This window comes from Salvelinus namaycush, chromosome 32 (assembly GCF_016432855.1).
Source record: "Salvelinus namaycush isolate Seneca chromosome 32, SaNama_1.0, whole genome shotgun sequence".
Lineage (NCBI taxonomy): Eukaryota > Metazoa > Chordata > Actinopteri > Salmoniformes > Salmonidae > Salvelinus > Salvelinus namaycush.
The window spans coordinates 552460-565967 of NC_052338.1; the positions used below are offsets into that span (position 1 = coordinate 552460).

Genomic DNA, 13508 nt, shown 5'->3' on the forward strand with positions numbered 1-13508 from the left:
GAGACTGAATCTAAAACAAAAATCCAGAAAATCACATTGTATGATTTTTAAGTAATTAATTTGCATTTTATTGCATGACAAGTATTTGATCACCTACCAACCAGTAAGAATTCCGGCTCTCACAGACCTGTTAGTTTTTCTTTAAGAAGCCCTCCTGTTCTCCACTCATTACCTGTATTAACTGCACCTGTTTGAACTCGTTACCTGTATAAAAGACACCTGTACACACACTCAATCAAACAGACTCCAACCTCTCCACAATGGCCAAGACCAGAGAGCTGTGTAAGGACATCAGGGGTAAAATTCTAGACCTGCACAAAGCTGGGATGGGCTACAGGACAATAGGCAAGCAGCTTGGTGAGAAGGCAACAACTGTTGGCGCAATTATTAGCAAATGGAAGAAGTTCAAGATGACGGTCAATCACCCTCGGTCTGGGGCTCCATGCAAGATCTCACCTCGTGGGGCATCAATGATCATGAGGAAGGTGAGGGATCAGCCCAGAACTACACGGCAGGACCTGGTCAATGACCTGAAGAGAGCCGGGACCACAGTCTCAAAGAAAACCATTAGTAACACACTACGCCGTCATGGATTAAAATCCTGCAGCGCACGCAAGGTCCCCCTGCTCAAGCCAGCGCACGTCCAGGCCCGTCTGAAGTTTGCCAATGACCATCTGGATGATCCAGAGGAGGAATGGGAGAAGGTCATGTGGTCTGATGAGACAAAAATATAGCTTTTTGGTCTAAACTCCACTCGCCGTGTTTGGAGGAAGAAGAAGGATGAGTACAACCCCAAGAACACCATCCCAACCGTGAAGCATGGAGGTGGAAACATCATTCTTTGGGGATGCTTTTCTGCAAAGGGGACAGGACGACTGCATCGTATTGAGGGGAGAATGTATGGGGCCATGTATCGCGAGATCTTGGCCAACAACCTCCTTCCCTCAGTAAGAGCATTGCAGATGGGTCGTGGCTGGGTCTTCCAGCATGACAACGACCCGAAACACAAAGCCAGGGCAACTAAGGAGTGGCTCCGTAAGAAGCATCTCAAGATCCTGGAGTGGCCTAGCCAGTCTCCAGACCTGAACCCAATAGAAAATCTTTGGAGGGAGCTGAAAGTCCATATTTCCCAGCGACAGCCCCGAAACCTGAAGGATCTGGAGAAGGTCTGTATGGAGGAGTTTGCCAAAATCCCTGCTGCAGTATGTGCAAACCTGGTCAAGAACTACAGGAAACGTATGATCTCTGTAATTGCAAACAAAGGTTTCTGTACCAAATATTAAGTTCTGCTTTTCTGATGTATCAAATACTTATGTCATGCAATAAAATGCAAATTAATTACTTAAAAATCATACAATGTGATTTTCTGGATTTTTGTTTTAGATTCCGTAGAGACCTCTACATGCTTTGTAAGTAGGAAAACCTGCAAAATCGGCAGTGTATCAAATACTTGTTCTCCCCACTGTATAAACACACACACACTACCAGTCAAATGTTTTAGAACACCTACTCATTCAAGGGTTTTTCTTTATTTTTACTATTTTCTATATTGTAGAATAATAGTGAAGACATCAAAACTATGAAATAACACATATGGAATCATGTGGTAACCAAAAAAGTGTTAAGCAAATCCAAATATATTTTATATTTGAGATTCTTCAAATAGCCACCTTTTTGCCTTGATGACAGCTTTGCACACTCTTGGCATTCTCTCAACCAGCTTCACCTGGAATGCTTTTCCAAAAGTCTTGAAGGAGTTTCCACATATGCTGAGCAGTTGTTGGCTGCTTTTCCTTCACTCTGCAGTGTGACTCATCCCCATCCATCACAATTTGGTTGAGGTCGGGGGATTGTGGAGGCCAGGTCATCTGATGCAGCACTCCATCACTCTCCTTCTGGGTCAAAAAGACCTTACACAGCCTGGAGGTGTTTTGGGTCACTGTCCTGTTGAAAAACAAAGAATAGTCCCACTAAGCCCAAACCAGATTGGATGGCGTATCACTGCACAATGCTGTGGTAGCCATGCTGGTTAGGTGTGCCTTGAATTCTAAATAAATCACAGATAGTGTCACCAGCAAAACACCCCCACACCTCTTCCTCCATGCTTTACAGTGGGAAATACACAAGCAGAGATCTGTTCAACCACAACGAGTCTCACAAAGACATGGGGGTTGGAACCAAAAATCTCAAATTTGCTCATGTTACATGGCCCAAGCAAGTCTCTTCTTATTGGTGTCCTTTAGTAGTGGTTTCTTTGCAGCAATTCGAACATGAAGGCCTGATTCACACAGTCTCCTCTGAACAGTTGATGTTGAGATGTGTCTGTTACTTGAACTCTGTGAAGCATTTATTTAGGCTGCAATTTCTGAGGCAGGTAATTCTAATGAACTTATCCTCTGCAGCAGAAGTATGTCTGGGTCTTCCTTTCCTGTGGCGGTCCTCATGAGAGCCAGTTTCATCATGGTTTTTGCAACTGCACTTGAAGAAACTTTCAAATGTATTGAAATTTTCTGCATTGACTGACCTTCATGTCTTAAAGTAATGATGGACTTGAGCTGTTCTTGCCTTAATAATAACACTTGGTATTTTACCAAATAGGACCAACTTCTGTATACCACCCCTACCTTGTCAAAACACAACTGATTGGCTCAAAACGAATTAAGAATGAAAGAAGTTCCACAAATTAACTTTTAAGAAGGCACACCTGTTAATTGAAATGCATTCCACTATCTCATGAAGCTGGTTGAGAGAATGCCAAGAGTGTGCAAAGCAGTCATCAAGGCAAAAAGGTGGCTATTTGAAGAATCTCAAACATAAAATATATTTTGATTTGTTTAACACTTTTTTTGGTTTCGACATGATTCCGTATGAGTTATTTCATAGTGTTGATGTCTTCACTATTATTTTACAATGTAAAAAAAATTAAAAATAAAGAAAAACCCTTGAATGAGTAGGTGTTCTAAAACTTTTGTCTGGTAGTGTATATATATATTTTTTTCTAAAGGAACGCAGTCCGGTATTAAACTTACTCTTGAAAGTTGTAATAGTTGGAACGCACAAGGTTCAATTTCGAAATTGGGTAGTGCATCATCAATTCCTCTTGTCATGTTAGTCATTGCATACCTTAGAGAGCTCTTTATAATCTGTCAGAAATGTCCAGATCAGCAAGCTCATATCAGCTAACTTTTATTTTTATAAAATGTTTTAATAAAATGTAGCCCATAGATTTAGCTGTATTAGACATTAGACATAGCTAAATGTATAGAATGGCAGAAAATGTTTTGTAAAACTGCACGATTTTCTTTGAACCCCATCACAAAATGTGTATAATTACAGGAAATAAACTTTAAACCTGCAAAATTCTCTCCACCAACAAAAGGGGTGTGAACCGTTTGTGTCATGAACGATGCTTGTGCCCATAGAAATAGACGTGTGTGCGTGAGATGTTCCCCAATGCTGGATGGGGGGCCCAAGTAAAACATTTGAGAACCCATGCTTTAATCTACTGTATCTCACCATTTTAAAATAATACAAATCCAGGAAGCATGACTTCAGCAGCCAACTCTAATGAGAATTTTCACAAATCAAATTTCCTGTTAGTGCTGAATCAAATAAGTTACTAGCCCATGGACAGTAGGATTCTCTGCACAAAATAAAACCCTTTCTATTTGTTTATGTGGGCTTCAACATGTATGGTCGACAATGAATTAACATAACACCACACCTGAGTGAGTCTATAAAATACAAATCCACATGTAACCGTGCCAAAAACATTTGCTTAAGTGAGAAGCCACATTTGATTGGAACGCCTAGTGTTTCTAAAAATCCTATTTGCCAAAATACACTGTGTAATTGGGAGGCCTTTCTCCTCAGAAACTCACATCCTGTTCTCACATCCTGTCCAAGTATACCACTCCTGGTCCAAATCCACCATTGCTCACTAAGTATACAAGAGAAGCACAAGTCCTGATAAATGTGGTTAGTGATGACATGATTATTAGATGAGCAATGTAAATAACCTACCACAGCATGAGCTCTGCTGCTCGATTTTCCCCAGACAGACAGAGCAGGCTAACAGAGCTTCAGTCAGTGTGTTATTTACCCAGACTGTTAGCAGGAAGGGGACCATGAGAATGGTTGGACCGTAGCGCCAGCATAATAACCAATCCACCAGGGCCAGGAAGCCCCAGCCCAACATTTGAGCTCAGTTCAGTGGGGGGTGGGGTCTGGTCAAAGAACTCTAATTTCACTGCTGCTGATAGCTGCTGGTTAGCAACTCCACATCTCCAGCTCTGAAGGATGGTTTCCTCCAAGTGATTGATATTGGGACAGGCAGCACTGTTGTCTAGCTAACCCCAGGGAAGAGAATGTATTCCATGTATTTCAAATCAGCAGCACACAGCCCAGAACCCTTAGAGATGGTGAATGCTGGAATCCTAGACCAGTGAGATCATAATTCTGGGTTTCTAAAAATCCCCAGCTTGCAGTCTACTTGGGAGGAATAAAAGAGGTAGAGGAGGAGAGATGTTTATTTTATCAGGGCTTTTAAAAGGCCTGGCCATTATTCATGGGGTTCAAAGTACAATATTTCCATCACAGACCTACCAGGGTTCTATGATTTAACTGTAAATGCCTGTTCTAGTCAGCTGATAGCAGTGGGAGGACAAGGACCAGAGGGTGTTAATCATAAAAGCCTTTCTCACCAAGTTCATGAGAAGGCAATTGCTGTAAATAGTAAAAGAGAGTAGAATAACATAGTATTGTATATCAAGTGTGCATTTAGGTAACTTCTAAGCACCTGGCTTTACAATAAATAATTTACCATATGACAAGAATATGACTTACTGTATGTTTCAATAGTGGCTTTGATTGTCACAGTGATCCACAATGCAATAGGATCATCTGGAGAGGTGTATGATTAATAACTCACCATCATCTAGGTACATCTGGTCCAGTTCCTGTGGCTCCTGTTTGATGTTGATAGCCAGCGTGGGGCTCGACGAGCGGCCGCCTCTCTCTGGCACTTTGGGTAGCTGTTCGGTCACTGGGCTAGAGCTGCTACTGATGGGCTGGGGCGGCGTCAGGCAGTGGGTGGGGGAGAATGGGGCTTCTGGGCCGCTGGTGCCAGGGGTAGAGGGCTGCGAGCCTGGGGAGGATGAGGCACTACTGGGTGGGTAGAGGACAGGTTGTGGCTGGTAGCGTCCAGGAGTCTCCTGGATAATGGAGACATGTGGGATCGGAGACTGGGATGGGCCTGCTGACAGGCACTTGGAGAAGGGCGTGGTGGGTGACAGGTCATGCAGTTTGGGACTGGTGCTGGGGGAGGATGAGGAGGACAGTGAGGAAGGCTTCCCTCCCAGTCTCTGTTGGCAAGCGGGGTAGGCACCCCCCATGCACGGCCGGAGTTCTGTGGGTATCATGGAGGTCATCACCTGTGGAGTGTAGTAGGGCTTGGGGTGTAGCGCCAGGCCAGGGCAATGCTTGGGACACACCTGAGGGGGGTCGCAGTCATCATGCGGCTCCATTTTTATCATTGGAACTGAACAAATGAGAAAAAGGAGAGGAAAAGGAGAAAATGTATAAACATCCGGTTCGATCTCCTGTCGAGCGTGAGCGGGTGAGAGAGTGAGCAAGTGTCAGTGAGTGAGTGAGTGAGTGGGTTTGTGGCTAGGATACCCACAGACAAACAAACACTCTCATCAATGAGACTCTGTGTCTGGGCCTAAGCGCTCCCACCCTGCTGAAAATATTTTTACAAGAAAAAAAGGGATGAATCATCACCACAAGAGACTTCCAGCTGGTTCTATAATAAAAAGGCCTATTTTCCTTGGATCTGACCCAAGCACTAGTATCCTGTAAATGTGACCGATCGGCTTGATTCGGTATTATGTAGCAAAGTTTGAAATTGTGTTTTTTTTACATTGGATAAAAATATAGTCAGAGCTAGAACATTGTATATCATACACTACAGTTGAGGAACAATAGGGAAGTAATTCTGCTTTGAAAGTTAATAAACTTGTAACCTCAATTTTGAAAAAATGGCCTTTGAATGTTTTGGTACACCTATTCAGCATCATTCACACCCTCTTAAGCTTTAACCCTGGCCATCTCTTTAAGGATTCAGATGTGATGACATATACTAAACAACCAAAGATTTCAAGACTAAAGGCTGGTTTACACTACGGCAGTGGCGACCCGTCATTCCGGGCAGGTGGGGCAGAGCCCCAACTGTTTTGAGCCCCACATTTTTGCCAAAAATGGGCTTGCCTGTTTTGCATGTTATTTTGGCATTAACTTCTTTGGGACAAGGGGGCAGTATTGAGTAGCTTGGATAAAAAGGTGGCCAGAGTAAACTGCCTGCTACTCTGTCCTAAAAGCTAGAATATGCATATAATTAGTAGATTTTGATATAAAACACTCTGAAGTTTCTAAAACTGTTTGCATGATGTCTGTGAGCATAACATAACTGATATGGCAGGCAAAAACCTGAGAAGAAATCCAACCAGGAAGTGGGAAATCTGAGGTTTGTAGTGTTTCAACTCTTTGCCTATCCAAGATACAGTGGAAATGGGGTCATGTTGCACTTCCTAAGGCTTCCACTAGATGTCAACAGTCTATAGAACCTTTTTTGATGCTTCTACTATAAAGGAGGGGGGAATGAAAGGGAATTGAGTCAGAGGTCTGGCAGAGTGCCACGAGCTGGCCATGCGCATTTACATGAGAGGTAGCTTGCGATCTATCGCATTTCTGAAGACAAAGGAATTCTCCGGTTGGAACATTATTGAAGATGTATGATAAAAACATCCTAAAGATTGATTCTATACTTCGTTTGACATGTTTCTACAGACTGTAATATGACTTTTCGTCTGAACTTTCGCCTGGACCTGCCAGTGCGTCGTCAGTTTGGATTGTGTACTAAACGCGCGAACAAAAGGAGGTGCTTGGACATAAATGATGGACTTTATCGAACAAATCAAACATGTATTGTGGAACTGGGATTCCTGGGAGTGCATTCTGATGAAGATCATCAAAGGTAAGTGAATATTTATAATGCTATTTCTGACTTTGTTGACTCCACAACATGGCGGATATCTCTTTGGCTTGCTGGGCTCTGAGTGCTGTACTCAGATTATTGCATGGTGTGCTTTTTCGGTAAAGTTTTTTTGAAGTCTGACACAGTGGTTGCATTAAGGAGAAGTTTGTCTAAAGTTCCATGCATAACACATGTATTTTCATCACTGAGTTAATAAAGCCGCATACAAACATTGTCTCTTTTGTTTTTTGAGTAAGGCAGTTCCAAAATACAGGTGTTTCAGCCTACCTCAGTGCTTTCTGTGGTGGTAGGGCAAGTCAGCAGAAAATACATAGCATTGGCTCAGTGTGATTGGCTCAGTGTTCTGTCACTCATGGGGACACTACATCACCGCAAAGTTTAAGGGTAGAGCTTGAAAATTCAAACCCCTTGGGTGCTGCCATAGATATACAATAGAAGTGCCCATCCAAGAAGGCTCAAGGTCATTGGTCACAGATAAATTACGTCAAATCACAGTAGCTACCGTTATATCTACGGTAGCTCATACTTTCTAAATCTCAGCTAGCAGTCGTCATCATGAATCAAGTTGACAATCTACTGGCAAATCCTTGTTAATCCTTGTCATATGAAGAGACATAATGAAGAGAAATTATAGATAAAACGTATTGGTGCTCATACAAAAACATTACACAAGTTGGAAATCGCAAATACAACAATGACTGATTTGGAAGGAATCAGTGGCGAACTGCAAGCTTTGCAAAGCAATTATTAACATGCTATTCAGTAGAGAGGCTGTGTGGTCACAAGTCTAAGATTAAGGGTCTCTTTTCCTAGTTTAAAATTATTAGCATTCAACATTGGCCATGCTGTCAATGAGCATGATTTGTGCCGCGCTCAAAACAACTGTTAACTCGGAACTACAAAATCTGACTTTAGTGAGTTCAAGACAACTGGGAACTCTTGCCTCTTTCTAGAGCTACGACCTGAAGATCACTGACATCATCATGATTCAACCTTTTTTCAGTTTTGAAAGCACCATAAATCCAGAGAATGCCAGACTTTGATGACAAAGTTTGCCCACGAAGGACCGCCGCGCCACCTTTAAGTGAGCAAAGCACAACAAGGTAAGTTCAAAAAGGTATTGTATGCTGCTGCATAAATGATGTAATATGCCAGGGAGATATGTATACTGTAGCTAAGAAAGTAATAATAAGTGTATGTTGTGTAGTAAGCTGTTAGTAGCTGACCCTAATAATTTGGTCTATTTTCACCTCTTAATTTCGCCTACTGTTCTGACTTGGTGGTGCACATGTTTTTGAGAAATGTAATAATTTTGTATTGTAAGAGCTTTCATCGTCTGCTTATATGTCCCCTTTATTTATCCTGCGGTTCTGAATTGGTGTACAGGTAGAACACTGTAAGAACGGCCCATGTTCTGAATTCTGTCTCTGTACATTTCAAAAGTGCTGAATAAATAGTTAATGACTACGTCTGTCCTAGCTCGCTCATTAACGTCTTAATCGAAATTACGAATTTCCACTTATCCGCTTGTCATCCTCTTATGCCAAAGTTTGTACATCTCAAATGTCAGTAGAAACCACATTTGTTTAAGCAAGTCAGCCATATTAGCTATGTTTTTTGAAAAGGCAGTAAACAAGACTGAATGAACAGTTTCGCTGCCAGACAAGGCTCTGCTGATAGCCAGGTGTAGCAGTGGTATAGTGCAATCAATGTATTGTTTAGTGTTGTGTAGTGACTTTGCTGGTATGCATCCCACATTTAAAAATATTTGCCGCAGCGAGATTTACATGCTAAAATCACCACAGACTACGGGTGTGTTCGTAAATTTAATCTGAAGTGTCAGAGTGTGCTCTGGGCATTCGTATCACAGCATTGTCAGATTGTCCATTTGTAAATTCAGAGCATTTCGCTGTCGGAGCACTCAGAGTGCACACTGGACGCCTTGGCTGAGGAGTAGGGTTAATCTGAGCATTCTGTCCTAACAACAGCAGTCAATCACCCAAGCTAACTGGCTAATGTTGGCTAGCTTGCTAGCTACTTCCAGACACAAATGAGAGAACAGCTCACTCTGACCATTTTACTCGCACTAGCAGAGCTGGTTATGCTGTTTTTTTGTTATCCAGAGCATTGGTGACTGCAACTGTGCTGCTGGCAACAATTTAATTATGCTTTTTTCCAACGTTTATTCACACCGGCTATATTCAACGGACGTTGGACATTCGTAAATGTGTCAGTTATTCTGTGCTCTGGCACATTCAGACAAGAGTGCTTTGAAATCAGAGTAGATAGACGTAGCTGGTAAGTTTACTCTGGCTATCAACAGTTGTCCCAGTGACATCATGAACATTCTATTCTATTTTTAAGAGAAGTAGCTAGCTAGCTAGCTAAATACTGAATGGATGGACGCTACTCCCTCTCTGTTACGGATGCCATGGTTGACATTAGTTTAAAGATATTTTTTATTTTCTTTAATTTCATGTTTATTTAACCAGGTAGGCCAGTTGAGAAGAAATTCTCATTTACAACTGCGACCTGTCCAAGAAAAAGCAAAGCAGTGCGACAAAAACAACACCACAGAGTTACACATGGGATAAACAAAAGTACAGTCAATAACACAATACAAAAATCTATACACAGTGTGTGCAAATGGAGAAAGGAGGTAAGGCAATAAATAGGCCAATAGTACCGAAGAAATTTCAATTTAGCAAATTAACACTGGAGTGATAGATGTGCAGATGAGGATGTGCAAGTAGAAATACTGGTGTGCAAACAAGTAAATAAAAACAATATGGGGATGAGGCAGGTAGATGGATGGGATATTTACAGATGGGCTGTGTACAGCTGCAGCGATTGGTAAGCTGCTCAGATAGCTGATGCTTAAGGTTAGTGAGGGAGATATGTCTCCAACTTCAGCGATTTTTGCAATTCGTTCCAGGCATTGGCAGCAGAGAACTGGAAGGAAAGGCGGCCAAAGATATGTTGCCTTTGGGGATGACCAGTGAGATATACCTGCTGGAGAGCATGCTACAGGTGGGTGTTGTTATGGTGACCAGTGAGCTGAGATAAGGCAGAGCTTTACCTAGCAAAGACTCATAGATGACCTGGAGCCAGTAGGACTGGCGACGCATATGTAGCGAGGGCCAGCCAACGAGAGCATACAGGTCGCAGAGATGGGTGGTATATGGGGTTTTGGTGACAAAACGGATGGCACTGTGATAGACTGCATCCAGTTTGCTGAGTAGAGTGTTGGAGGCGATTTTGTAAATGACATCGCCGAAGTTGAGGATCGATAGGATAGTCAGTTTTACGAGGGTATGTTTGGCAGCGTGAGTGAAGGAGGCTTTGTTGCGGAATAGGAAGCCGATTCTAGATTTAATTTTGGATTGGAGATGCGAGTCTGGAAGGAGAGTCTGGAAGGACAGTTTACAGTCTAGCCAGACACCTAGGTATTTGTAGTTGTCCACAAGTCAGAACCGTCCAGAGTAGTGATGCTCGTCAGGTAGGTGCGGGCAGAGAACGGTTGAAGAGCGTGCATTTAGTTTTACTAGTGTTTAAGAGCAGTTGGAGGCCACAGAAGGAGTGTTGTATGGCTTTGAAGCTCGTTTGGAGGTTTGTTAACACAGTGTCCAAAGAAGGGCCAGATGTATACAGAAAGGTGTCGTCTGCGTAGAGGTGGATCAAGGAATCACCCGCAGCAAGAGCGACATCATTGATATATAGAGAAAAGAGTCTGGATGTAATCTGGAGACTCTCCATCTCCTTAGCTATCATATTCTAATTCCACTGATTTCATAAACTCAGTCCTCCAGAAAGTGGAGAGCAACACTTATGCAGTTCTACTACGTGATATCTTTCAAAAAAAGCTACACATACTGACCAGCTCAAATAGAAAGAAGCCCGCTACACGGCAGACCAATCTGAACTCATCTCTTGGAATGTCCAGCCCACTCATTATCTCAGCCAATCGGGTTGCCGACTTTTTCTTTTGCTAAACCAACTAGGCTTGTAATTCAACAATTTCATTCATATTTACAGATGGAATACACGTTTGTTATTAAGGCACATGAAAGTTCACATGTTCCAATTGACATTTCTGCCAACAAAAGCATTTAGATTAAAAAAAAAAAAAAAAGACATACACCTAGTATCCTGAAACGAGTCACAAATGTGCATTATGAAATATGTTGCTGCTGCAGAAGCTTCATACTGTACCTCACTGAGATCTACAACTTGAAATAAATGACTGCGCTCTCAAAAACACACAAAAAACGGTTTTACTCAATATACTACATAGTGCTGTGCTCCTTCAAACGTGACAGACCACACTGCTTGTTTCGTGAAGAGACTCTAGAGTCTAACCCTTTAAGAGATACTGACCAGGCCCAATGTCACCTCTCTCTCCCCTCTCTGACTCTCACCAGAGGCTGAGGACAATGCTGCACTTTCAGAGGGGACAGAGACTGAGCCACATCAGTGCCCACATACAGGGCTGGGACCGCAGTTAAATCAGAGCTTTGAACCACCCACTGGATGCTAGCTAGCTCCAAGCCGGCTACAATTAGAAGTGTTTTATTTTTATACAATGGAGCTGGTGTGGCTTTTTCATTTAGTCTGGCAACAGGTTGGCTAGTCAAATAACACAGCGTTCCCATATCCCTTCTCCACCCTGGTACAGTTCACTCCATGTGTTCTTATAGCTACAGGTATGGAAAAGAATAGATTTTATTGAGGTACCTTTTTACAATGGGAATAACTCAAACCATCACTTTGTTCCACACTTGAACACCACCAGACAAAGAGGGAATACAGAATGTTTGTGTTCTTTTCTTCAGATGTAAAAATTGGTGCTTAAAGTTGTATTATTGGTCTGGGATATGAAAGGACAAGGATAGACAAAAAGAGGAGTAGGGGATAGGGTGATGGTAGAGAGACACAGAGAGAGAGAGACGGAGACAGAGGGAATGAAAGAGAGTTTACCATTGGCAGGCACATAGGTGAATCCCTGGTGCTGGCTCCTTTTCCTCTTGCCATTGCACACATAGAAGTTCACCTGAACAGGACTGGATATCCTCTGGTTCCGATAAGGAGGGATTTCAATGCGAAGAGATGTCTGCAATGCAAAGTCAAAGGCAATGCCATCCATAGTGAGACACAACCGAGACCCATATACAGGCACAGAGATGCAAACAGAGACTGTTAGTTACGCATACATTCAGACACACAAAAATGATCCGATATTTTAAAAGATTGATTTTGCGAACCAAGGACACATCTGAGATGTGTCACAGGATAGCCAGCAGGTGTCTGTCTTTAAATCATGCTTTTATTGTGTTGGCACAACAGCCATTTTATTCTGCACTGTCATTTTATATCCCATTCATGGAGCGCATGTGATACTCCAGTCCAGATGGGGAATACAGTGGCAGCCCGTACGTGAGGTAAGCTTAGACAGTAAACCACGGTTGTTTTTATGGTGAGTAACTATAAATTCATCCAGGGAGTATCCAGATGTTTCATTTCCCCCAGCACTGCTCCCTGCTGTCTACGAAGTGAATGCAGGCCAGAACTGAACGTGTGTGATCGGGTTCAGCTCAGTCTGTGACGAGACAACAGTGCTACGCTGCATGGAGTTTTACAGACCTGGGTTCAAATACTATTTGGAATCATTAAAATACTTGTAGTGTTTGCTTTAACCTACCTGGAGTGCCTAATGGGTGGGACTGGTGCTGGTGCAGTTTTGAGACAATTTTATTGGATCCATTGCACCAGGAAAGCTCAGTCAAGCCCAGCTCAAGTATTTGAAATGAATTTGAATAGAATTTGAACCCATGTCTGGAGTTTAACTCAATCTATTGCAGACTAATGGAGGTGCTGAGCAGTAGCCAGACTGGAAGTTATTTATTCTTGGCATTAGGCTTTGGAGGAAGGCTGGCCCTGACAGGTTCAGGTGAGGCCTGACACACTTGATATTAAATCAGAACAGCCATAAACTAAAGTGAAGCCAGATGAAGCACTTCTGTTGCATAGCATGATCCGGCTTCACTCCGCTCTAGCCTGGTCCACCCTGATAATACATCAGAGGACTAGTTAATGAAAAAGGGTCAAAATAGAGTTTACTGTTTTAATCTATCATACTTTCAGTCGTGAACTGTGTCTGGGAAGCTAGGGACCGTGGACAACATTTATTTTATAGTGAGGGGGGGAAACAAGAACGTTAGCAGGGAGGTAGTTATTGAGAGAAACAAAAACAAAAACATACACATTAATTCATAATTTTTTCATTCACATTCCTACCAGATTGCTATTGCGCTACAACCACTACTTTTCTGTTTGTCAAAAAACTTTTGAGTTAATCGGCAATGACATCTTCAATTGCACACCGTATACCTAATTTGAGTAACTCCAGTCACAAAATAAATTTGTCTATATGACTAACCCTAGATTAAACAGTGAC

The 13508-nt window shown here is 42.4% G+C and overlaps 1 protein-coding gene across 1 annotated transcript in view; it reads right to left on the reverse strand.

The window, feature by feature from the left end:
• Positions 1-4638: 4638 nt before the first annotated feature.
• Positions 4639-13508, reverse strand: part of LOC120026743 (nuclear factor of activated T-cells, cytoplasmic 1-like) — a 48844-nt gene continuing 39974 nt past the window's right edge. The window contains exons 8-10 of the mRNA XM_038971465.1: positions 12032-12164; positions 4931-5539; positions 4639-4646 (exon numbers count right to left, since the gene is read on the reverse strand). Coding sequence (XP_038827393.1) covers positions 4639-4646; positions 4931-5539; positions 12032-12164 — 750 coding nt within the window. The remainder of the gene's footprint in view (positions 4647-4930; positions 5540-12031; positions 12165-13508) is intronic.